Source organism: Petromyzon marinus, chromosome 38 (assembly GCF_048934315.1).
Source record: "Petromyzon marinus isolate PM22_M1 ecotype Great Lakes invasive population chromosome 38, UKy_Petmar_22M1.pri1.0, whole genome shotgun sequence".
NCBI lineage: Eukaryota > Metazoa > Chordata > Hyperoartia > Petromyzontiformes > Petromyzontidae > Petromyzon > Petromyzon marinus.
Genome location: NC_133704.1, coordinates 7,143,971 through 7,169,600, shown reverse-complemented (window position 1 = coordinate 7,169,600; position 25,630 = coordinate 7,143,971). Strand labels below are relative to the sequence as shown.

The 25,630-nt window shown below is 48.4% G+C and overlaps 1 protein-coding gene across 2 annotated transcripts in view; it reads left to right on the top strand.

Annotated features, from left to right (window-relative positions):
* Window positions 1-25,630, top strand: part of LOC116950186 (protein yippee-like 1) — a 50,855-nt gene that overhangs the window by 5,794 nt on the left and 19,431 nt on the right. For both annotated transcript variants that reach the window (XM_032967751.2, XM_032967752.2), the window contains exon 2: window positions 1,344-1,728. In XM_032967751.2, the coding sequence (XP_032823642.1) occupies window positions 1,612-1,728 (117 nt within the window). In that variant the 5' untranslated portion in view covers window positions 1,344-1,611. The remainder of the gene's footprint in view (window positions 1-1,343; window positions 1,729-25,630) is intronic.

Sequence of the window (25,630 nt, the reverse complement as noted above, 5' to 3'; positions counted from 1 at the left end):
TTAATGGCTGTAATAAAATAACGTAATTTAAATAATTGACCACTACAATCGAAAGATAAATACAACCCAACAGCATCTGTATAAATTAGGCGACTGTATGAATGCATTATAATAATCGTACAAATTGATGGGTGTATAGGGATGACATCCACAATACGATCACGGCACTGTTTTGATTCGTATAAATGTTTAAATGAAACCTCTCAAGATGCTGTCGTTTTTTCTGCCCTCTCCTGTGCCGACCAGAGGTCACTTGGAGACAGCTCTGTGTTTTCCGCTTCTGTGGACCGTTCTGTAACACGCATGGGGTTGCGCTGCACTCCGAGAGATCTCAACTATCTGTGTCATGAAATGAAATGACAGTATAACCAGGATAAAATTGGGGGGGGGGGGGCTTTATTTTTTTACAAAAATGTAATACATTCTGTCATTTTTATTTTTGAATAAGTGCTGTATTACACGTGTGCGCATGCATTTACATCAGTGCCAGACTGATTGTATTTAAATTAGGATGTAGACTAATGAGCCAGATCTCCTGATGGCGTCTTGCATAATGTTGTTTGATTATGCTAATGTTGTCTACAATATATTAATTCAGCATTTGGTCTGTGTATCTCAACTCCAGCCTTCCAAGACGGTCCCCCACAGTCTACCCTTTTGTGATTAGAAATTTATTTCAAAAAATGCATATGTAAATTAAATCACTGCACACACATCTGATGGTTGGTAATCACGGGGAGCTGTCATGGAGGTTTGCGATGACTGGAGTTGAGAAACTGATCTATGGCACTCGTGCACTTTGCAGCCCAGTGGCTTTTACACAAATACAAAAAAACATTCCATGGGAACGTTGATGACAAACATTAAAACAGCTGGTGTGTGTTGGTTCAACGCAAAGATTACTTGGCAGGCTGAATCTGGAATGGAACCTTGGCAACCACGTGAACAGACGGGTTCAATAGCTTGCACGCTCACTTGGCACTTGCAAAATGTATAAGTCGCCGTGCTGTTGTGCTATGGATCGACTGACGTGAGACTTGTCATAGGAATGTGGAATTTCCACTGCCAGTGCAGATGAATTCTACCCCACACTCATTTTGGTCCCAAGTACTTGGCAGATTTTTTCTCCCATTTATAAATGTGCTGTCGATGTCACGTCATGAGATGTATGTAACCTTCCACTTGGGACTTTCACAGTGAGCAGCACAACACCTCGTGCCGGAAAACGCCCAGGAAGGACATGTCATAGAACTTCTGTGATATATTTTGCATGCCTTGCAAAGGGTGTTTGTCACCCCTATTCAATTGCTAAATGGCCCCGTGATTTCATTTTTTGTCGACAGGTACCGGCAGACTCGTGCAGCTGATCCAAACTGCCGAGCAGAAGGAGAGAGCGGGTGCGAGAGCTATTGAGCAGCGAGCCGCCCGGGCGAGCGAGAAGGAAAGGAGGAGAAGGAGGAAGAGGGACCTTCGTGGTGGAAAGAGAGCAAGCGAGCGAGAGCGAGAGAGAGAGAGCCGCCGCGGCTCTAAAGTTGGGACCGGGAGCAGCCAGCCAGCCTGCCCGCGCGCGCGCGCCGCCAGGGGAGAAGGTGACGGAGCGACCCTGGCACCATGGTGAAGCTCAGCAAGTCCAAGACCTTCCAGGCGTACCTGACCAATTGCCACCGCAAGTACAGCTGCGTGCACTGCCGCGCCCACCTGGCCAACCACGACGAGCTCATCTCCAAGGTGAGAGGGGCGCACATGCCACACGCCACGGGCACCATGGGCACCACGGGGAGCGGCCACGCCACAGCGTCCGAACGCATTGTGAAGGTGGCTCGGAACGCGTGCCGTGTTATCCGCGAGCTCGCGGAATCGGCCACACCACTGTGCACCGTGCGTTGGAGGGGCGACCTCAACGCATATCGCACACTGTGCAGACAAATGAGCCTGTACTTTATACAACAGCGTGCAGAGCCAGCCTTAATTTGCACCATTTATCTTACACCGTGGATAGTTAGCCTCCACACACGATATATCACACACCATGAAAAACGTCTCAATGCACACCACGTGTCATTTATATCCAGCCTCAGCAAACACCGTACATCACATACCATGGATAGTGAGCCTACAAAGACACACCATCACACACTATGGATAGTAAGCCTACACACAAAGCAAACATCCCCCTTGTAGCCTTAACAGACTTGGGGAAAGTGCTGTTAGTGAGCACCTATGAAGGCCGACATGGTACGTGAATGGATGGGTGATCAGCACCATGCCTGACCACCGCTGTTTCCCCAGTGGCGGTGTTTACACATTGAACTAGGTACTAATTTAAGGTTGAATCAACTTAGGGGAGGGCCAGGACGGGTTCAGATAATTGTCACTGGTGTTGGCCATGAGCGGTTATCGAACTCGGGTCGCCAGGCTCATCACGCAGCGCGCTAACCGCTGCATCGCTCTCACACTTTGCAGTGGCAGCCTCAACATACACCATACATTACACCACTCGGAGTAATGCACAGCGACGAGGTCACAGCATCAACGACCTAGCTCAACGTTTTGTCATGTGCCGCACATGGAGCGCTCTCTTCAACACCTCCGATTAGCACGGTTGGCTATGTACAGTGCGAAAGAAGCTCAACATACAACACACACCACACGTCATGCAGATCAAACCTCAACACGAACCATTACATGCAGATCCAACTTCAACACCATACGTCATGCAGATCCAACCTCGGCACACACCATGGAGAGATGGTCTCAACACACATCATACACCACACATCATGTTCTCGGCCTGTACAGATGCACCACATGCACACAAGTACACACCACATGCTACGGGGATCCAACTTTGACACCTCGCTCACCGCACATCACACACCTCGCTACCAATGGTGCTCGGATATTTTATATTTTTCTCTCCTCACTGTCTCCTCCTTATCTGTTCAATGTACTGTGTTGTGCCACCCATCTCAAGCCTGCCTACTCTCTCTTCACATTCATCTTTTATTCATATGCACGCCTTGTTCTCTCTCTCTCATCCCATCTCTGTGTGTTTTTTATTATATAATTTTAATCTCATTTACATCAATCGCGCGATGTCGTTCCTTGCCTCTCACCCTGCAATGAATTCATCCCACATATCCCATCCCTTGCCCTAGCTCAGCCCCTGCCGCACTTCCAATTCAGACCAACGTCTCCCACCTTCCCTCCCTCTCTGGCTCTCTCAAGCGTCCAGAAAGAAAAAAAAAAATGGGCATCGGTGCTGAGAAATTAATGCCAAAAACACAAGCCTGAACATTCTGTACATTTACCAAATACAAGTCACAGAAGTGGACCGGGTTGTGTGCGCATGTTTTTTTTTGTCTGAGCAGTTAGGAAATTTGGCTTCCTTTTTATTTTATTGTTTACGTCTGCGTGATTTTTTTTCTCTTTCGGACATGCACCGCTTCGTAAATCGGCAGGAAATGAGCAGAACAATGTAATGACGTGCATTGTCTGCCCTGTGCTGGTTGTTGTTGTTGTTTTTTATCGTTATTAAGAATGTAGGGATGGTTGCCGTGACGTCATGGTTCGCGCACTGCACTTGCAATCCAGAGGTAGCCTCCGGTTCGGTTTGATCTCCCGGCGCGGCATTTGAAACGGTGGTCAAGTTCAATTAATCCCTCCCCATCACTGCCCATCGATCGGCATGTCGTATATGTGGTGGGGTAAAGTGTGGGTACTCCCACGTCATCCGAGACGTCTGGCCAGCGTGCGCAAGTTCGTCAAAATACCGTCTCTAGACGGGACCCTCCGGAGCCACCCTCTGGCAGGGAGGTCCTTCCAACGGTGGCGTGATCGAGCAATGGCGGGGCTGCACCTTTACCTCTTAGTTTAACGCGTGGGGGTTTTCTCTGAAGCCGCCAGGAGTATTGTCGTCAGCGGCGGTGGGCCCCATCGATCTGCTGCTGGTCAGCGCTGGGAAAAGTACGAGAATGCGGTGTGTTCTTTTAAAAGGGGACGCGCGCTTGCGCAACAAAAAGGGGATCGCGTTTGGCCCGTGCCGAGTGTTGGCGTGTGTTGATATACCATTGGTCGGCCTGCGCCGGTTTAGAAGCAGGCGAGGGCCTGTTGAGATGCAGCACCGCTCCTGTTTGTCAAACGGGTTCTTCTGGCTCCGATCTCTGGGTCACGGTCAAGTTTGTTTTGAGGAATCGGACACTGTTCACGGAATAGATTCTCTAGAGGTCGAGTGATTGACCTTGCCAGCGATTTAATGACTTTTCCTAATTAAGGGTCATGATGCGATTCAAGAAATGATTATTGTTTTTTTATTAACGGTGTGGTGAATGGTAGTGCCTATAGTGGCTGAAGAAGTCAAGTAAACCCATTACATACAATATTTATGAGTTGATAAACAGTGATTTGTACACGCACGATTCAATGCGTGCATTGTTAGCTTAAGCATAAATGTTAATTGATTAATTTACACATTCTGTTCCTAATGTATTGCAGTTTAGTCAGTAATGATAGATCACGTGACTTCTGCGTGGACACCCCAATTCTGAATCCCTCCCCTCTCCCCGCCCCCTGTGAAAACACACTCTGCTCCGTGTAGAAGCATCGAGGCCCCTTAGCCTCTTCCTCCCTCTCCTCCATCTCTCATGACCCCTTTGCGCCCATTTTTCCATTAAATTTTCCCCATCATTTTCCTCTTAATTCCCATTCTCTTCCCTCTCCTGCACCTTTCTGCATACGTTACGTCCTTAACTACATGCCCCTTCCCGTGGTGTGGCCGCAGGTACAACGTTGCTGTTATAATTACTTTAATAATGATCGTTTAAAGCCTCTTGTCATTGCACAACTGGATGAAGTGGGCATAGCTTGGGAGTTGTTTCACCATAATTCACCATCCTGATCTGTGCAGGGCGTTGAAGAGCGGAGGACTAAAAGGGGTTCAGATATCACTCGCCACTGATGTTAGTCTTGGCCAGCAATGGAATTCAGGTCGCTGGGTTTATAGCCCAGCGTGCCAACCACTGCCTCTGTTCCACCCATGTATATTTTTACACCACTGTAAATTCTATCCCTACCCTAATGGTGAAAGTATGTTCACGTACCGAATCAATCTGGACCCCGAGTCTTAATCGTGGTCCATATAATTACCACACTTCTGGTAAACAATGATGCATATCTCATTGGTCCACTCCCTGTCTCATATCCTATTACCCCAGCCACCCTCCCATCAATCCGCTCTCTCTCAGACTCCTGGGTAATAAACTCTGGTGTCTGATCTTGTTGTACCTTACCCACCCTGAACTTATAACATCACGTTACGCATGGCTCAGCGGTAAACAATGTATTTTATTGATGTCTGTTGACATGTGCTCTGACGTGAGCAGTGGAAACTATAAAGTTTTGTTATTGCGTATGTAAATTTAGCTGGCCTATCCTCTGAAAGGTACATAATGCTAATAATTAAACAAAACATTTTTTTTACCGAGGAAAGCATCGCTGAGTCTCAAGACTCGATTTCAGGAGGGCCCTTCATTGGGATATTTGGACGCTTCCATTTCTAACGGATGTTTGGCTTCATGCGGGAGAAACCTGGAGAAGTCTGAGAAACCCCACCACGCATATATATTAAAAAATATATGTAATTATTAATTTAATATTGCGTCGTTCATGCAAATTGCGTCTAACATTTGCTGAGTAGAAACCACAAACAAGCTGCCAGGCGGTGAGCTGGTGCCAACAACTGTTCTGCAGTTCTTTCTATATATATAGTTCAAGATGTTTTCAGTCAATAGGTGTTGATGCATGTGTGAGGGAACCGGCGCACTCAGAAAACCCACGCGTGCGACGGGGCAACACCCTATCCCATAGGGGAATAGACCGATCATATCGGCACGGCCATGTCCTGGCCGCTCCTCTGAGCCCCACGCCTACAGCGCCTGGCAGGGCCCTGGTAGTGGTGATGGTGGTGGCCGCCCATCGTCTGCCTCCGAGAGCCGACGACATTGGGGCCTATGCAGCCGCAGCTGCCGCCGCGCCGCGGTGGGGGTAAATAAATAATGAAATAAGTGGTGTACTTGCCACACTTGGCCCGGTGTGCCGAGCCACGCGCGTCACGTACACCACCAGCGTTTATTGGAGCAGCGGCCACAGCAGCAGCAGTGTGAAAAGATGTGGCTCGTTTAAATATTCATGGGTCGGGAAGGGGGTGGGCTCCCGCACATGCACACAGGCCGGCCGCCAGGGTCTTCTCCTGTCGGTGCCGGCGCGTGTGGTGGGTGCAGCGAGCTTTGCCACCCATCCACCCTCCGCCCTTTAGCTCCCCCCCCCCCCATCTCGCTGAGCAGACGCGACTAATTAAACTTTTTTGCAACACCGCGAGTGTCCCATCGCCACATCCCCAGCTCTCCAAAGCACGTTCGATCCGTGAACCATAACCACAACTGAACTTTCCCAAACCCTTAACTGTCGGGCTGCCAAAGAAGATTCTGTCTTCGACTCTACTACGCGTGGCCATCGTACCACCGTTGTCACCTTCTCGACTCCTCAAACAGAATTCGTTCCCTCTGAATCATTGCTATAAGAATATTCGGTATCTGAAGTATTGATTCTCCCACTGGCATCACCACCAGCTGTCCCATTTGTCCAGGCAGATTCGCCTCAATGAACCATCGCTACCATCGATAATCTCCTACCCACGTCTTGCCAGCTCTCAAATTCCCGAGGAGATGTGGCTAATTGAACCCTCGCTACACCGAGAGTCATCTCAACACGAAGCGGAACCCTGTGCAGGTTTCGGGGAGGGAAGTAACACAAAGCCCTTGAGACAAATTATAGAGAGAGACAGACATGCATCAGAATACAGGCATTCAGGGTAACCTGCAGCGAAATAGATAGGGAGAGATCCAGAGAGGTGGACGATGAGAGACATAAAAAAAGGCAGGGATATGAGAGACAGACACATGGAAGCAGATATAGAGACAGACACACAGACATGAAGGGAAGGAAACAGTGGGAGACGCCAAGAGAGACATACACAGAGACAAATGAAGAGGTACATAACACAAAGAGACTAGGACAGAGACACGACACGAAAAATAGGCCAAGAGCCTTGCAGAGTTGCAGCGAGAGACTGACGCAAGGCCACAGAGAGCCACAGAAACAGGGGGAGAGACCCAGAAGGAGGCATGAGAGACAAACACAGACCGTTTTGAAAGCCCCCTGAACAAGCACAGACCCTGTGCTTGTGGCACGTTGCACAAGCGTGGAGAGCGGCGCTGGCTACACTGAATCGTCCGCTCCACAACGAATCAAAGCTGACTCGAATTGGAAAACGATCCCTCCCATGCCCCTCTTTCCGCCACCCCCCCCCCCAACATCACTGGGTTTGACCAGCCCTCCGATTGGTTTGCCTACGTGGGGCGATGCGCCCGCCGCTCGTCACATTTGCGGTGGTCGCATTACGATCGTGCGACCGACGCGCAAGATGCTTCGCAGCTGCAGTAGCAGATGTGGATTAGGGGGCCCCCCACGTTTGTTTCGTCATTCATCGTTGCTCGTGGTTACTCGATCCAGTCGATAAAATGTTTTTATTGTTAAATGTGATCGAATACTTTTTGTGGTCGATTATTTGGGCCGCTTTAAAAATGCCGGCCACTCCTGCAGCCTGAAGGCAGGAAAGCCCCCGACAGGCCATGGCCAGTGCGACACGGCTGATGATGTTGACGAAGTTGCCAATTCCCACTTGTCACCTCCTGTTCAGCAGCACACGCGGGAAAAGAGGTTAAACTTTTACCTTTTTTTTTTACAATTTTTGTGTTATCCAATTCATCGTGTTAATCGACTCTCGAATATGCAAAGCCATTGATTACTTAAATAATAAGAGATCACAGCTCTACAGAAAAATTATATGCTCAGATTACTGGAGAGTGCCTTTGGTCACATTATGCATAGGATTCCTTGTGATTGGCCACCAATACCTTTTCATTAACTGGCTAAGGAATCTAAGAAACACTGATGAAGACTACAGTAGTCTTGTGTGAAGTTACAGAGCGGGAAGAGGGACCGACAACCACATTGATGTATTTGAAAACCAAACAATATCAACTCAAAGGGACAAGGTGATATATAGTATAGGAAGAGTGATCATCGTCTATTTGCAGCCCTGAGCAAGTGGTGGAAGTTCCACATTCCTTTGGCAGTTCATCTACAGGACAACCAGCCAGGGCTTAATATCAACCGGTTCTCTTCGGGTCCGTGACCCAAAAAATATTTCCACACCGAGCATGCCACGTCCAGTATATATCTCTCTATGGCTGTGGCTACGACTGGTCACATGCCACCATACCCCAGTCTACCAGCAACAGGGGAAATACTCGGTGCCAAATTAACCTTCGACGAACCACCGTCGACTTACCGCAGAGTGTGTGGAACGCTGCACTGCTGTGCCTGGGAAATCTTGAGCGGTGAGCACGCAAGGCGTTTTTTTTAACGGACACAGAACCTTCTTGCAGCAGTGTGAATTGTTGCACGATGCTGTTACCGCAAGCCTAGGCCACGCAGATGGGGGATTGTGCTGTTCCGAAGCTTTTGGCACTACCGTGACCCTGACGTCTGACTTGATATTTTTTTTTATTTGCTTTCAAAAGAAGAGTGGGGAAAAATGCGTATGTTAAATGTTTATCGTTACCCTCCCAGCCGCTGGACGATGTGTGGGCAGGCAGGTGGGTGGGAAAAGTTATGCCCACTTTTTTTTCCTTTGTTACTCGGAGCAAAAGAGAGGAAAACATGTGGTTGTGACGTCCACCGATGGTCTCCTGGGAGGTGTGCGGTGCAACCTCCTGCGCCTCCTTTCACCCCGTATCGTCCTCGTCCGGCACAGTTTGTCTTGGTCTGACGCTACAGCCCACGTGGCTCCCACTCTCTCTCTCGTAACCTAACTCTACTCACGTTCATAAAGATGTTATATTAACAACCTCATCGTCGGCTGAATACATCCGTGACGCGTCACCGTTTCTCACCGTCTCGCAATGCGCAACAATCCATCTAGCACCGTACACACCAACCGGTTGATTTCATTGTTCCACGACAACCTCTTGGGGGGGGCATGTTCCCTCCTTCGGCTGCCACTCTGTGGTTGTTCTCTACCATTGCCCATCAATACGATGTCTCGCAGCTGGTGTGTGCTCCCTAATCGTTGTTGTTTCCCTGTTTCTCTGCAATTCCAAGTGTACCCCGCGCCATTCTTCTTTGTCGCACATTTCAGCTTCCTTTTATCGATGTCCATGTTTGTGATCCGTACAAATTATCATTCGTTTCCATTGGGATATTGTTCCAGGTCTCCCGTGACCACAGGTGTCCCTTGATAGTGGAAGTAAACCAGAGTACCCAGACAAAACACACCACGCATACGAGGGGTTACCGCAGAGGGACGATTGGGGATAAATGTGCCTTTGGTTATTCAGGCCCTTGCGTGATCGTTAATGCCCACAATACACCCAGTAATGGGTGTGCACAAATAATGTATGCGTTTAATTAAGCGACTATAATGCGATTGTCGTGCAATGAAGCAACATGCATTTCCATTATTTGTGTTTTTGCCAACACCCATCCAACCTTAATGCTTACCCTTAGGCTACGGTTTGTGTCATCGCAGCAGTAACAATAGAATTCTGCAATAAGTTTCCATGAAAGCGATTGGCTCTCATGCCTTGTTGCTATAGCCTTCCCAGTGTGTGTCTGTGTGTGTTGTTGCTGTTATCGATTGTTTGTGTTATTTTAGCGAGAATCGTTTACAGAGTAGATGATCCATTCCAAAGGTCGTGGATGAATTGATAATCTGATCCAGTTCCAGTGTTGGTAACAATCAAAGCGACTGACTTTCACAGCAACCATGCGCTTTGTCCGGGCGTTCGTGGGCTGAGGAATAGAGACATGACACTAATGTGAAGGCCTCGCAGCACCTGCTAGTGATTGCCCTTTGAGCCCCGTGATGGACGGCGCATTCAACCGAATCAATTGATACGCCTTTATTTTTGTTATTGCTGTTGGACGGCCACAGATAAGGCCCCCTCCACCCGCCCCCCCCCCCCCCCCCCCCGATAGAACCCCCTGTATCGTTCGTTATCGGGGAAAAAGCAAAAGCATGCCGCCCTGCACGAGCAAAATTAGGTGGCGCGGCATGTCTCCATCTCTGGTGGTGGCCCCCCCAAGCCAGTGGTCGAAATTCCTCGTTCCTGTGGCAGGGTTAAATTTCTCCGTGGTACAACCGAACGAGGTTGAGGAGGTCTGGAATGGTTGTCCAGTGAGTAGACTGCCCCCTCGCCGGCCCATAGCAATGTGGTATTGCCATGTGTCTATTGTCCCAGGGCTGCTGTTATTCGTGGAAAATGTAAATGGTGTAATCTAGAATGTCTTTTTTTTTAAGTTGTGCAGATGCTAGGCTGATTTGTGCGCCACAGGACCGTCAGAGATGGCGACGGCTTGGGGAGGCCCTCGTTTGGCAGTGGATAGATTATGGTCGTTGCCGATTTAACGTAGGTCAAATTCGCCAGGGCGAAAAAAAACAGACGGGCAAAACCGCATGCGTGTTTCCTTAAAAACAGAACGCTTGGGGTTAAGCGGCTTTTTAGCAAGAGGAACACAAACGCACAAACACACGTGTGCGCACACACACACTGAGTAGCAAAACAAAGGAAAGGGGAAGGCGTGGGTTTTGCGGGAGTCTAGGTTCAGGGGGTGACGCACACACAGCAATACTGACCTCGCTTTCCACTCCGCCACCTGCTCAGGTGTGCACAGTAGACAGGGGAGTGGTAATGTAGCGGTTAGTGCGCTTAGCTACGAACTCTGAGAACTGAGTTCGTGAATCGAACTCGGCTCTCCGAGTTCGATTACCGCTCAAGGCCAACACCAGTGACGAAATGTCCGAACCGGTCCTGGACCACCCCTTGGCTCGACTCAGCCTCAAATGAGTACCTGGTGCAGTGTGTGTAAACATCGCCACTAGGGAGACAAAGGCGGCCGGGCGTGGTGCTGGCCACCCACCCGCTCGTGTGCCGTGTCGGACTTCATAGGTGCTCGCAAACAGCACTTACCCCCCCCCCCACACAGTCTGTTAAGGATATATGAGGGGGATCGTTTTCTTTGCACTAGACTGGTGGAGTAGGTTTGTGCGCAACAGGGAACCTCCCTTTGGGGCAAGAACACAACCCAGGACTGGTTGTGGCAGGATTTAAGTTCACCTGCTGCGCAAGGTGTTTGCAGTAATTCCGCACAAGCTCTCCAGTTTGGCACGGCGTCCAACGTTTTGCTCCACGTGCATCTTCAGGAACTAATTATCTTCTGAGTTCATGGCGTCAGCATCTCCTGAGATCAAGTGAGATCTGAGATCCAGTGAGATTGGGATTTTTTTTTTTACTCCAGTAAACTACATTTTATTTACCAGGTAAAGCCCACTGAGCTGTGAGCTCTTTTTAAGAGGCATTCTGGCCACACAATAGCTCATCGAAGTGGCTTTCATCATCATCAAATATGAACATTTGTAGTAGCAGCCAAATAATCGAAACGCGTGTTTTATAAATATGGGGGGAGGGGCGGCTAAAACTGGACAAACTCGGACTAAAATCCACGCGGCCACCAAAGGGAGAGAGAACACGCGAACTCCAAATATACAACGGCCATCGCCAGGGTCCCGATTGAACCCTTGACGACCCCCTGCATAGCAGGTGAGGGACAATATCTCCTGGCCATCGCGAGCTTTTTCAGGAACGCCCAGAATGCCGAGCGAAACGGTTGGACATCATTCTGAAACGGCATACGGTACAACCTTGAAAACACATCGGCAATACAATTTAATTTGTTGATTTTTTGAGTTTCACTCGTAGTTGTAGTGTGACCACGCCAGTGTACACATTGTATTGGCCACAAACATCCTGATTTTCCATTGAAAGTCGAAAGTCAGCACGGCGAAATACCACTGATGTCTCCACCGTCGCAACACACCTCACCGTCGCTTCTGCTCGTGCCCACAGCTGTTGCACAGTCTACGCCTGCCCTCCCAAGATCCGCTCTTACAGTTTCGCCATCGATGCCACCATCTGGCTTTAGGTCTTCCTCCTTTTTTTACAAAGTTGGCATGCCCGTTAAGGATTTGTTACAGTCTCACAACCGCTCTCTGGCATAGCAATTTACGTCCCTTGGCTACCAAGGGAAGCCCAAGTCGCCGGACTCAGGAGGGCCCTGCAATTGGATGTTTGGCTTTGTCGGAGGCAACCGGAGTACCCGGCGAAAACCCACCACGCATAAGAGAGGGGACGGACACTTGCCACTGGTCACGTATCACAGCCCCACGACTACAACACCTGGCAAGCCTTTTGGTGGTGGTGGTGGTGGTGGTGGTCACCCCCATCCGTGTTCGAACCCATCCTAACCCCTGCTTAGTTTTGCAAGATCCAATGAGGCTGAGCACATTCGGGGCGATTTTGGTCTTGGGCATGCCGTCGTTCCCTCTGCGGTCATTTGAAGTGCCGTTCATCTGGAAAGACCACATGTCTGCTGTGTGTTTCACCTCCATCTTGATTCTATTTGCGCATGATCGTTTGTATGCACGGGCTTTGTTTTTGTTTTGTGTACCCTAAACATGTTTTGCATTATTTGCGTGCATGTGTGCATGGCGCGTGCAATGTGTGTTTGTGTGTGTGTGTGTATATTTAAAACACAGTTACTGAGTAACCTTTGGAAACTGATCTTATCTCTTAACGGGTCTTATATGATGGCCTTGTACCATCGTGGCTGTACCAAAACTTTGCTTGCGTCACTCGCAACCGGTTGGGCCATTTGACCATACGCACCTTGTATCGCGTGTCCACGATAGCGCACGCGAAAATAAAGTGATTTTGAAAGCAAATACGAGGTTGTAAAAGGGAGCAATAGTTTTGGGGCTGGTAATTAAAAACGAGGAAACTGCGGTTGTTTAATTATTTGCTTCATTTTACTGTGTTTTTGCTTTTTATTTTGTGGGTCGGGGGGTCAAGCATCTGCCGCTTTGCATAAGAGGCACGTGACAACATTGTTTTGACGATTGTGTGGGGGTTGCTGGCTGTCTTCGGCTATAATTTTACATTGAAGTGCTTGAGCCAGATACTTGCGCCCGGAGTAGAGGGAGTGGATCGCTGCGATAAGCGTCATTGCTCGTGGTGGTGATATCGATGGTGACGATGGTGGTGATTTGACGATGCTCGTGTTGGTGGTAGTGATGTTGGCGTTGCCTGTCGTCGTGGTGGTCCGTTTGTTTCTGGTAGTGGTGATGACGCTGGCGGTCGTGTTTGCCTCGGTGGTGGTAATGGAAGTGGTGGTGACAGTGGTGGTGCTGGTGTTCGTGGTGATGGTAATTGCAGCCGTGATGCTGGCCACCCACCTTCTTGTGTGCTGTGCCGGCCTTCATCGCAATTACCCCCTTAGAGCCTGTTAGAGGCTACACGGTGGACCTTTTTGTTTGTAATGATGGAGATCACCGCTTCATATTAGCTTAATGTACACAACCATTAATCGTTTAGGAGCCGCAAAAGACTTGTGTAGCGATACACATTTCTTTCTGTGTTTTATCCACCCGGCGTGCCGTTCATTGTTGTGAGCGTCGCTTTTTTTGCCCTTTGTCTGCCTCCAAATTGCCCGTTAGTGTCCTTCACATGCCTCCTCCGCAAGATATATACAACACAGGGAGCTAGCAATGGCGCACATACCGACCGTATATTGAGTAAATAAAGTAAAACAAATCTGCAATGAGGTTTCCTTTTAGTTCTCAAGCAAGTTTATGTATTTATATAATACAGCTCACACCGCTGCTGGCTGCCTCTCTCTGCGTTGGCCATTTCAGTAAGTGTTGGCAGACCTCTTGAGACAAATTGCAATGCCGTACTGTACGACAAGGAGAACTTTCATCTCTGGTTCGTACGGGCGAATGGTTTAGCCCGGTGTCATAGCTATTGAGTGTGCAACTGCACGGGGCCCCATGGGCTGGAGGAACCCCAGGTGCCGAGCTACAAAGAGATGGGGTGATGGGGGGGCTGGTATTCAGGAGTTTTGTGAGGTTAGATCCCGACCCTGACGCCTGTATATTTGGAGTTTCCGTGTCTCTCTCCCCGTGGTCACGTGGATTTTTGTTTGGGCCCCCCAGTTTTTCCCACCACATTTAGAGTCATTGTGCGTTTTGAGTGTTTTGGCTCTTGTAACTTTCCACGTGATAAGCCACTTCGTTGAGCTATAATGTGTGGCCAGGTTGTTTCTGAAAAAGAGCTATATAGCTCAGGTGGGTCTCAGATTGGTAAAATATATTTTTTGTACAAATAGTTGAGAATTGGACTACTTCCTTGCAGCAGGGTCCATGACAATCACACTATACCGTTGGCTTTACCCTCGGTTGTGAGAGTTAGGAAGTACTTATTAAAAAATCATCGGCAGGAATGGGGGAAAAAAAGACCCTGAGCAGGAACCTCCCAAAAAAAACTTTCCTGAGACTCGATCAGGACCTTGCATAAGCATTGTTTATATCATTGTCCTATTGATAGGCTGGCTGTTGGCGTTGTAATGTGGAAATTTAACTCCCGTGTTTGGGCCACCAACAACAACCATATGAAAGGTCACCCAGTGCTCGCTTCAGTATCGTGACACTTCATTTAATTATTAACTAAAACATTAAATTATATCTGCCTGCATCCAAATATTCATGGGAGTATCATCGGCCAATTGTCCTTCCGGACTAGTGTTTCACAACAACGTTTGTTTTAGCAGAAAACAATTCTGGAGTGATGTCAACCTGCTAGGGCGCATGCGCTGAATTTGGCCTGTTAAAACCAAAGCTGTTATCTTCTTTGGTTCTTTCGGTAAAGTCACGTAGAATGAGAATAAAAGAATAAAATAAAACAATAAAATTCTCACGAAGTTTCGGCCACAACACAAGTGGCCTTCTTAAGGTGAAAGGGACAGACCTGTTGAAAGGGACAGACCTGTTGTGTAGGCTTTGAATTTACATAGCCATTTCTGTGACCAGTCACAAGCTAATCCCTCAACCTTTTTCAATGCTAAATTCTACTGCTTGGGTGCCTGACTTTCGCTCAACCAGCTTAAAAGGGCGCTACGAATCTTAACAGCGTTTATTGAAGCTCTGTCGTCCCAACAGGTCTGTCCCTTTCACCTGAAGGCCACTTGTGTTGTGGCCGAAACGTCGTGAGAATTTTATTGTTTTATTTTATTATTTTATTCTCATTCTACGTGACTTTACCGAAAGAACCGAAGAAGATGAATCCTTGCAGTCACGAAAGCTTTAAATCGAAATAAAAGCTGTTATGTTTCTAGATGTTATAGGCAGTGCCCATTTATTTTGGCTATGGGGCCACTTTGGACAAAACAATAATACTATAACACTTAAATAAATTCGTAACTTTTGACAGTCCTAAAAATTGGGAGAGTGGTGGAGCATTGTTTTGCACGTTGCACTCTAAGCCCAGTGACCTGAGTTCGACTCCCTGCTACGGCTAACATCGGTGGCAAGTGATATTTGCTCCAGTAACTGGCACTGGCCTCTCAACATAACAAACCCGCACTGACCAGCCTGGGGAAGTATGGCCAAACAACTCCCGTGATCGACACAGCCAGCATAAGGGAGGCATTCATCCACCACGCGCCAAATTAACTTACAAAAAGGGTCTGTAATTTTTTTGGGATATTTAAAAGTGCTCTCGTTAAGATGCGAGATGTTTTATACCGACCTCCGTCTCCACAAATAACGCAGGTTTCAATCGTCGGCCAACTGGCTTTCCAGAACCAATATTATGATGCAGCACGTTTTTATACAACCACAAGCAAACTCCGGACTGGCTCGAACTTTTGGATTCCATCCGCAATGCTGTGATCCCGCCACCCTTCTGATGAGATGTTAACTGCCTCGCCCGGTATACAGGAGGTCGTGGGTTCAATCCCAACCCAGACACCTGTATATTTGGAGTTTTGAATGTTCTCCCCCGTGGTTGCGTCGATTTCCACCCCCGCATTTAGAATCGGACGTGCGTTTCGGGTATATGGCCGCTACACATTTCCGGAGGATGATACGCCGCTTCGTTAAGCTGTCATGTGCGATGGCCTAGGTCGCTTCTGAAAAAGATCTGTACAGCTCAGTGGGCCTTACCTGCTAAAATAAAAAAAAATAGTTTATTGGCAAGAGCGCTCCCTCCAACCCCAGTTGCCACCACCCCCGGGTTGTCTCCTCGTGGCTCGACTGACCGATTCGGTGGTATGGCGTGCGTGTCACTTCCACGAAATGTCTTATTTTTAAAATGAGCTTTGTTTAAATAGCCGCTGTCGCTTTGCTCCCACCCCCCCCCAAACTATTGTGAAAATGCGGCCTCCTGTGCATCGGAGAAGGGGGTTGAGTAACACTTGGCCCTTAACGTTCCTACAACACTGTCGACACTGTTTTCATAGCCGCGCGCTCCCCTCCCGCCACTGTTCTCGTGTCGACACACGCACACGTGTGTTGCTGTGTAGACCTTACATGGGGCTACATGTAAATGTGTACTGTGGACACACACACACGTGTGTTGCTGTGTAGACCTTACATGGGGCTACATGTAAATGTGTACTGTGGACACACACACACACGTGTGTTGCTATGTAGACCTTACATGGGGCTACATGTAAATGTGTACTGTGGACACACACACACGTGTGTTGCTGTGTAGACCTTACATGGGGCTACATGTAAATGTGTACTGTGGACACACACACACGTGTGTTGCTGTGTAGACCTTACATGGGGCTACATGTAAATGTGTACTGTGGACACAAAAAAATCTATTTCTCTGTGCGGGGACGCTGTTGTTGCCCATTAAGGCCGGCGTGACGCGCGACAGATAAAGGTTGAGTATGGGGAGCGGTGGCGCAGCGGTTAGCGCTACGCTGCGCTTCGAACCCGGCGACCCGGGTTAGATTCCCGCTCACGGCCACCAACACTCTGCCTGTGTAGACATCGCCACTGGGGGAGACAAAGGCGGCCGGGCGTGGTTGCTGGCCACCCCATCCCCTCGTGTGCCGTGCCGGCCTTAATAGGTGCTCGCTAACAGCACTCGCCCCAACAGTCTGTTACAGGCTATATGCGGGGATGGTTTGGGGTCTTCGGTGTGGTCGGAGTTGATGTAGGAAGAGAGAGAGGGGTGAGATCAATGACAGGTTTCTAATGCAACTTGTTGCATTCTACTCTTGCCAAAAGCCCGCAGCCTTAATGTAAGGTTTTGTGTTTTTTATGGGAGGGGGGGGTTAGATCGCGTAAATATATAAATGTGTCGTCAAACCCGCCACCACCCGACACGGCACACCGATTGTGTTGGAGAGCAAATCCACAACAAATTTACTAATTGGCTGTGTCGGGTGGTGGCGGGTTTAACGACACATATTTACGCGATAAACCCCATGTTCTGGATGATATTGGTCGCGAAAGCCTCCGTGTTCAACTTTTACCAGGCCATCGGGGGCAAGTGCTATGAGCGATCACACATTATTATTAATAAGGCCCGCTTGCTGCACGAGGATTGCCGTGTGGCTAGAACCAACCACACCTAAGCCGCCTTTGTCTCTCCCAAGTACTGTTGCTTAAGGCTTAAACATCAGTACTGTACGTTTTTACAGACACTGGTCATTGGGTGTTCACAACATTTTTCTCGCTTTGTTATTCGCCGTTTGATGAAGTGGGGGAGGGTGGGTGGGTGGCCAGCAACCACGCCCGGCCGCCTTTGTCTCCCCAGTGACGATGATTACACACCGCACACCAGGTACTTATTTGAGGCTGAGTCGACCTAGGAGAGACCCGGAACCGGTTCCGAGTTGGCCACTGAGCGGGAATCGAACTCTGTTGGCCGGGTTCGTAGCGCAGCGCGCTAACCACCAACACTACCGCTCCCCCTCTCGCACAAATACTGTATGTATATACACACGGCGCAAATTCTGATCCTGCAGAACCCAAACAGCGAGAGCACTTTTCTCCGCTTGGCAACAACAATCAAAACACTGGCCGGCCAAGCAGATGGGTTTCGGCCAATGGGATCGCGCGAAAGGGCTCCACATACCGTGCTAACCGACCAATGGACAGACGGGGAGTTGTGGTGGAGGGGGGGGGGGCGCTCTTTGGGTGCACGCTGATTGGCCGTGGCGAAGAAAGGAAACCAGACGGGAGGCCGGAGGAGTTGTGTGTGTGTGGTAGTTTGCGCGCGTCTGTGTGTGTGTGTTTCGCACATGTCTGTATGTTTAACACGTGTGTGTGTGTTTGTTTCGCACATGTCTGTATGTTTAACACGTGGGGGAAGAGCGGTGGTGCAGCGGTTAGCGCGTCTGCGTTACGAACCTTGGCCCACACCAGAGTTCGATTCCCGCTCACGGTCAACAGCAGCGACGATTATCTGAACCAGTCCTGGGCCTCCCCTAGGTCGACTCCGCCTCAAATGAGTACCCGGTGCGGTGTGTAAACATCGCCACTGGGGAGACAAAGGCGGCCGGGCGTGGTGCTGGCTACCCCCACCCCCCCTCGTGTGCCGTTCCGGCCTTCATAGGTGCTCGCTAACAGCACTTGCCCCAACAGTCTGTTAAGGCTATACGGGGAACCTTTGTCTTGTGCATATAAAGACAACGAGAACCCCACCCGGGTATCCTACACAGGCTGTTGGGGCAAGTGCCATTAGGGGAGCACCCAATTAAGGTCGGCATGGCACAAGAGGAAGTGGTGTGGCTTTGAACCACTGCCGGCCGCCTTTGTCTCTCCTGTGCTGATGTTCATGTAATGTACTGTATGTTGAAGTTATTTCGCACCGCACGTTGCCAGCCGTGCCAATAGGAGGAGGTGCGGAGGGCAGGGTTTAGAGCAAACTGAACACAAAAAGCAGTTTCTAAAGAAATTCGTTTTCAATCTAGATTTAGAAGTGGATTGCTCCAGCGGCTTTCTCATAACACGCGAGAGGCACACTTCAATTGGAATTATAGATGGCGATCATAGTTCCCTAACTTGGGGAACTTGGCAAGACCATTCTGACCAAGAGCCATGAGGCTCGGTGAGGGCTATTGTGTAAAAATAGGTAGTATTTAATTATTTTTTTTAAAAACACAGATTTTATTAAATGTACTAGTAATGGCCAAGGGTGGGGAAAACCCGATTTTTTTTGCCCGACAAATCGGGTTATTGATTTTAATGGAATTAAACCCGATTTTGCCGATTTAAAACCTGTTTTTATTATCGGCGTCTCGTGCACACTTAACCACAGAGACCCATAAACTCACCCAGAAATCTATAGATTCACACTAAGACCCACAGACTCGCAGAGACCCATAGACTCACCCAGAAATCTATAGATTCAGACAGACCCATAGACTCACAGAGACCCATAGACTCACCCAGAAATCTATAGATTCAGACTGAAACCCACAGACTTACATAGACTCATAGACTCACACAAAGACCTATAGACTAGCATAGAGACCCATAGACTCACTTTAGAGATCTATAGATTCACACTGAGAAGACTCATAGACTAACACGGACGAGTGACGAACTGACGAAAGCCTGGGCGAGGGCCGAACGCACCGCGTGACTCGCGCGCATGGCGGCTGACATCCCGACTTAACTTTAATAAAACCGGATTTGGGCAGGATCCAGGTGCTGCTCCGGTTTTATATAAAAACCGATTAAAACCCGAATGAATAAAACCGGGCCGTGCCAGCCTTGGTAATGGCAAAACTCCACGGCTCCAGGAAGTGGCTCCGAAGCTTGTCACAACGTAAGGGGACCGTGGCCACAATTACAGCCAACGTGAGTTGACCGTGGACAATTAGACCCAAGCCCGAAACATCTAACATATAAAAAATAATGTTTAAAAATATATATTTTTTTAATGATAGAATATAGTATTGTCATCAGTATGACATAAGTATACCAAGTTTGCAGTCGATGCCACATTGGGAAGTGGGTTAAAATTGAGTTACAATATTTGAGGATACAACAACAGACAGAGTGAGTTAAATGAAAGCGTGTAGAAATGCTGCCCATGTTAAGGCTGGGTCGATCTAGGAGCCCAGGACTGGTTCGCATAAAATACTACTGATGCTTTCCGTGGCAGAGAATCACACTGGGGTTGCCAGGTTCATCGTGTGCTGGTGACTCCACTACCGCACCCCACTGTGTGTGTGTGTATATATATACAACACTTTATATAATTGTGAACATTGTGTTCTAAATTCTTACATTTTAATCATCGTCATCAACTGTGATATGCACAGATACCTAAATACACCTCTGAGTCAAAGCTATTGTTGATTATTTACAGTCCTTTGTTAATTCACTGCGAGAGCCGAAAGCCTGCGGATGTTGTTCGACCATATCTCACGACGCTGGTGAGTGTAGCCTTGATGAAGTTGGGGCTGGGGCAGTGGGTGGAGGTGCAGAACCCGTTCAGATGTCTCTTGCCCCACTGATGTTAGCCGTGATCAGGAATGGAACTCGGGGTCGCGAGGTTCGTCGCACATTGCGCCAACAGCCGTGTCACCGCTCCACCCCTTTCGTACCACCAAACCATATTCCAGAATCCAAATACTTGGAGCTGTAGACATACCAGTGACAGTTATGGGAATGTTTTGACAGTTCAATAAGCACTTGCTACTTCCTGTATATACAGACACAGTATGTGACATCAGAGGATCTTTGGATGTCAGCTACTTATAAGCGTGGGATTTCTCCAGTTTGTGAAAAAAAAACACAAGTTCATCACCCAAGTTACCAGTCAAGTTAAAGCAGATCCCTGCTCAAACAAGCTATTGTGTTGTGCTAATCTGCATTAGTGGCTCATCGTCAATGTCCAACCTCAGCCATTGATAATAAAAAAAATCCACATTCCCATGGCAGTTCCAAGTCCGTCCTTAAAACGACCTTCTCTCGGGCACATTTGCGCACGTGTTGTGTTATTTTCGCACATGTGGACAAAAGGCTGGTGGAGGATATGAAGATGGCAGACGAAGAGAGTGGTGGTACGGGTGGCAGGGCCGGACGAGATAGGAGAGGAGAGGGAACTACAGAGACGGGCCGATATTTGGCAACCAACGAGATTAAACGGTATGTGGCTTTTAAAATATGTGGGCTTTTAAAAGCTTTGGTAGGGAGAGGGAGGGCTGGAGGACAGATAGAAGAGGTGGATGGGAAAGCAAGAGGAGTGGTGGGTGAGGGGGGAGGGTTGTTGCTGAGCTACTGCGATTGTGCAAATGCGATCTCGGGATAGCCACCGTTGTTGGCTTCAGACGGTAGTGGTCCAGCTGTCGGTGGCAAATCGTCAGGCATTGTGCAAACAACGCTTGTCCCCCCCTTCCCCGTGACCTGATGGTAGGTTCATCCAAAAAGACCTGCGGATCTGTTGGTCAGGTCACTTTGGTCTCCACATGGCCAGGTTTTCCACTATCCCGTCTCAACAGTCTGACCCCAAACACCCCCCCCCCCTCCAAAAGCGCCTGCCACCTAGGGCCCTGCTATGATGCCAAATATTTGAGCAGGCTGTTGTGTTTGCTGTGTCCCACCAATTGCGTCTAGTCTATTCAGTGAAACTGTAGAAAAAGGGCCTTGTTGATGGCTTCTCGCAGGACCCACCGTCTGCCCTGAATAATACAATTATTTTGATGTAAAATGATACACGGATGAGCACGACTTTGCCATCCGTGAATTGACCAGAATTATCATCCTCGTCATCAGCAGTTGTGGTCAAACCACTGCTGGATTAAGGCCCACCTTATCAGCTACCCTCTCCCGCATTCTTACGATGTAATAATCCACCACGGCACCTGCACGCGGTGAGCTGATTTCATCGCTCCATCTCTCTTTGGTGGTTGTCCTCTTGGACGGGTTACCTTTCATGGACGAAGCCCTTAGGTGTAGCTTCTCATCTTCTTTATGTCCATATTTAGGAGGATTATTAAATATTAATGTATGATAAGTAGGGGTGGTATGGTACCCCCCCCCCTCCCGATTCAGCTCAAACGTAGCCGCCTCTAATGGCTGCAGGGGCCATATTAACCCATTACACACAATGTATAAGTATAGCTTCAAATCTTGCACTTGCAAATTGTTAGCTATTATCGTGAGCTCTGTTTTGCATCGCGGCACCATAAAGAATAGCTGGGACTTAGGAAACCCTTTGTCCAGCAGTAGATTGATCATGGCTGACGATGACGATGCCCGTGAGCATAAAAATCGCTATTAATTGAGGAATCAAAAGTATCGTTACGGGGAATGATCATTTATAGGGCTTTGTCAATCCACTGCTGGATGAAGGCCTCCCCATGCCAGAAGAGGGGTTTGTTCGACCGTACTTCATCACCCTGGGCAATGCAGGATGGTGAGGTGGGGGATCGGAGGGGGTGGGGGGGCTTGCACTCAGAATCGGTCGCGATATCACTCGCCACTGATTTTAGCTGTGATTGGGAATCGAACTCGGACCACCGGGTGCGTTCGCAGCACGAGCCACTTTTTTCACAACTGCGTGGCTCGCTTGCTGTCGCCCAGTCTAACTAAGTTCGCTCGCTGCTCTGTTTATTAAATATTCACGCACAACGTGCGACCACTCTAAAGGCAGGCCTCATTGTTTTAATGACTACGGGTAAACTGCTTTAGCAAGACCGCCCCCATTTATAAATGACTCCCATTATTAGTGACCCCCTAATTAATTAACGAAAACTCCCGAGTGACTGTTTATTCACGAATAAAACGAGTCGTTTGGCAAATGTGTGCTGTTATCCGTGTGCACGAATGCGGTAGAGGCAGAGCCAGAATTGATCACCGGCTATGTTTGTTGTAGTACGGAGTTAGACTGATGGCTTTAATCTAAGTTGTCTTGTGGTTGTTGTTGTTTGAATTGCATCCCACTGGGATGTTTGCACACAGCGTTGGTGTACGGTGCTTTTTTCAGGAATATTTTGCTGTTTTTTTCCTGGATTTTCTGTTTGCACAGTCACATAGTCACTTTAAGATGTTTTCTTGTTCATGTTTTTTGTTTGTTGCGGTTGCACCCGATTAAAGAGCCGAATTGCTCACAGGGCTATACCAAATAAAATGAAAACTGGTGTGAACGTAATCCTATTCCTGTTTACATTTTAACAGATCGAAGGATTCGCGTGGAAAATGAATCCTATTTCACAAGTAATAGGAGTAGTTTAAAAAAATATGTTCGAATATTAGGATCCGCCAACAGTTCAGCCCTGCACATCAATTCCGGATAAAGGGAGTTTCACTGCACAGTTGCACAGTACAATCCCTATTATCTGCCACCATATTAACCAGCTATGTTGTTTGTGGGAACTGTAGGGTCTGCAAAAACTCCTATTTTCCGTGCCCCTATTCCTGTTGTCTGCACCACATGTCATTGATAAGTGGAGTGAATTCGCGGATAACAGGATACGCAAAGTTTATTCCCCACACCACTCACGGTTTAAGAGTTCGACTGTACGTACGTCATTGCCGGTCGACTCAACGTGACCCCCGTCCGTACTCAAAGGGGGACCACTCACTCGTGTAAATTCCACATTCATATGGCAGGGGACCAATCTCTCCCCAGCCCCCCCCCCCTCCCAATGGACAGCCACTATGGTGATGTGTGTGCCCAAACAAGCACAACAATTACAACAAAAACAAGTGGTCGTGGAGCACAATCAGCTGGGCCAGATTTCAATGGGTTTGGTGCCAGGTGAAGCCTTGGTCTGTGGCCGTGTGTGCGAGTGGCGTTTTTTTTAATTTGGCTTTTCCAAGAAATAGGCAGCGAAAATGCGGCCAGCTCTCAGCTCTCGCTTTCCTTCCCCGGTCCACTGAGCAATTGGAAGCCCAGACGGGTTCATTCCTGGGCACATATTTGTTTTCTTTCATCGCGGAGTCGGTCACTGTTCCGTCAAGCCTGTGCTGATACGCTAACCGCACGCACGGATGCGTGCGCTTGTGCATGCCCGCCTGTGCACACGCATAATTGTATAAATGCACGTAGACACGCACACATATACATAATGCATAAAATGCATGCCCCCCCCACGAGAGACACGTGCGCTCGCATGCGTAGGTACGGACACGCTACACTAGCACATGTGCATATACACATGGCATAGAGGCACAAAAGACGAAGGTCTCCCAATGTAGCCTTTAGCAGGCTGTTGGCGCAAGTGCTGTTTACGAGTACCTAATGAAGGCCGGAATGGCACACGAAGGTGAGAGTGGCCAATAAACACTATTCCCGGCCACCTTTGTCTCCCCAGTTCTGATGTTTACATGCTGCACAAGGTACCCATTTAACACTGAGTCGATCTAGAGGAGGCCCAGGACGGGTTCAAATATTCACTGCTGTTATTGGTCGTGAGCGGAAATCAAACGCTGGTCGCCAGGTTCGTAGCGCAGCTCGCTAACCCATTATACACCCCCCCCCAGACCCCATCCTGCACAAAAATGCATGCACGCACGCACGCACAGACACATGCATGCACACACAAGTGTACACATAAGTGTTCAAAAACATACGCGCGCGCCCGCATGTTCCTACAGACAAATCCATGTGGTTTGTGACACTTTTGGATCGATAATAGCACTCGTGCTGGCACACACCACTATTAACAACATGCCATTGTGCTTGGGGCGCCGTGCTCAGTGCCAGATGCCCTCTCCTCACATTCCCTTATGCCACAGCGCGTGCCGTAGCTGTAAACTTGAGCTGGATCATAAATGGGCCAATTCATTAAATAATTAATTGCCGTTAGATACAGGTATTCATAATAAAGGTTTTTGGGTTAGATCGCGTTATTTACAAATGTGTCGCAACCCTCCACCACCCGACACGGCCAATCAATTAAAAATGTGTCACGTTGACAAAAGACAAATAGTGCACTACTTTAGCCCACCTGGTGTGTTGAAGAGTGAATCCACAACATTTACCATTTTTGAGTACGACGTTTCGCTGGTAATTGCATCCAGCATCATCGGGCAATTTGCCAGAATGGTGAAGCCCTCCACTTGCTGTCGGTCTTAAATAGAGCAGCAGCAGGGTGACGTCATCATTTAACCCAATCAGATACAGAGATCGGAGAGGGGGGGTATTGTACTGCGTTTGGTATTACCTTCGAATCTCTGCACCTTTTTGAGGAACGCCTTTTTATTATGAATAATATTGGTCGCGAAAGCCTACGTGTTAAACTGACTAACCTCTATGGGGAGGATACTTTTCTTAAAACCAGAGAAGTGGAGAGACTCCGCATTAAGCGGGTAAAATTGATGTCTTTAGACATCTTCACTGGCAGTTCCACTGCTGGATTATTTTTTCCCGCCTGAGGACGACCGCTTGTTTTGCGATCGAAACGTCGTGATATGTTATTTTTATTTTGTTAAATTTTTCTACCTACGTGACTTTCCCGAAAGGTCCAAAGGAGTTACTTATATTGTGTGTAGTGCATATGTGGCGTGTGTACTTTTGTGTGTGTGTACTGTGTGTTGCTGTGTATACTGGTTGTGTACCGCATGTCCTCATCTTGTTTCACCTCGTGACCTAAAACCTGTGGATTCGCAGGTCCTTGCGTGGGTTTGCGGTGTGCG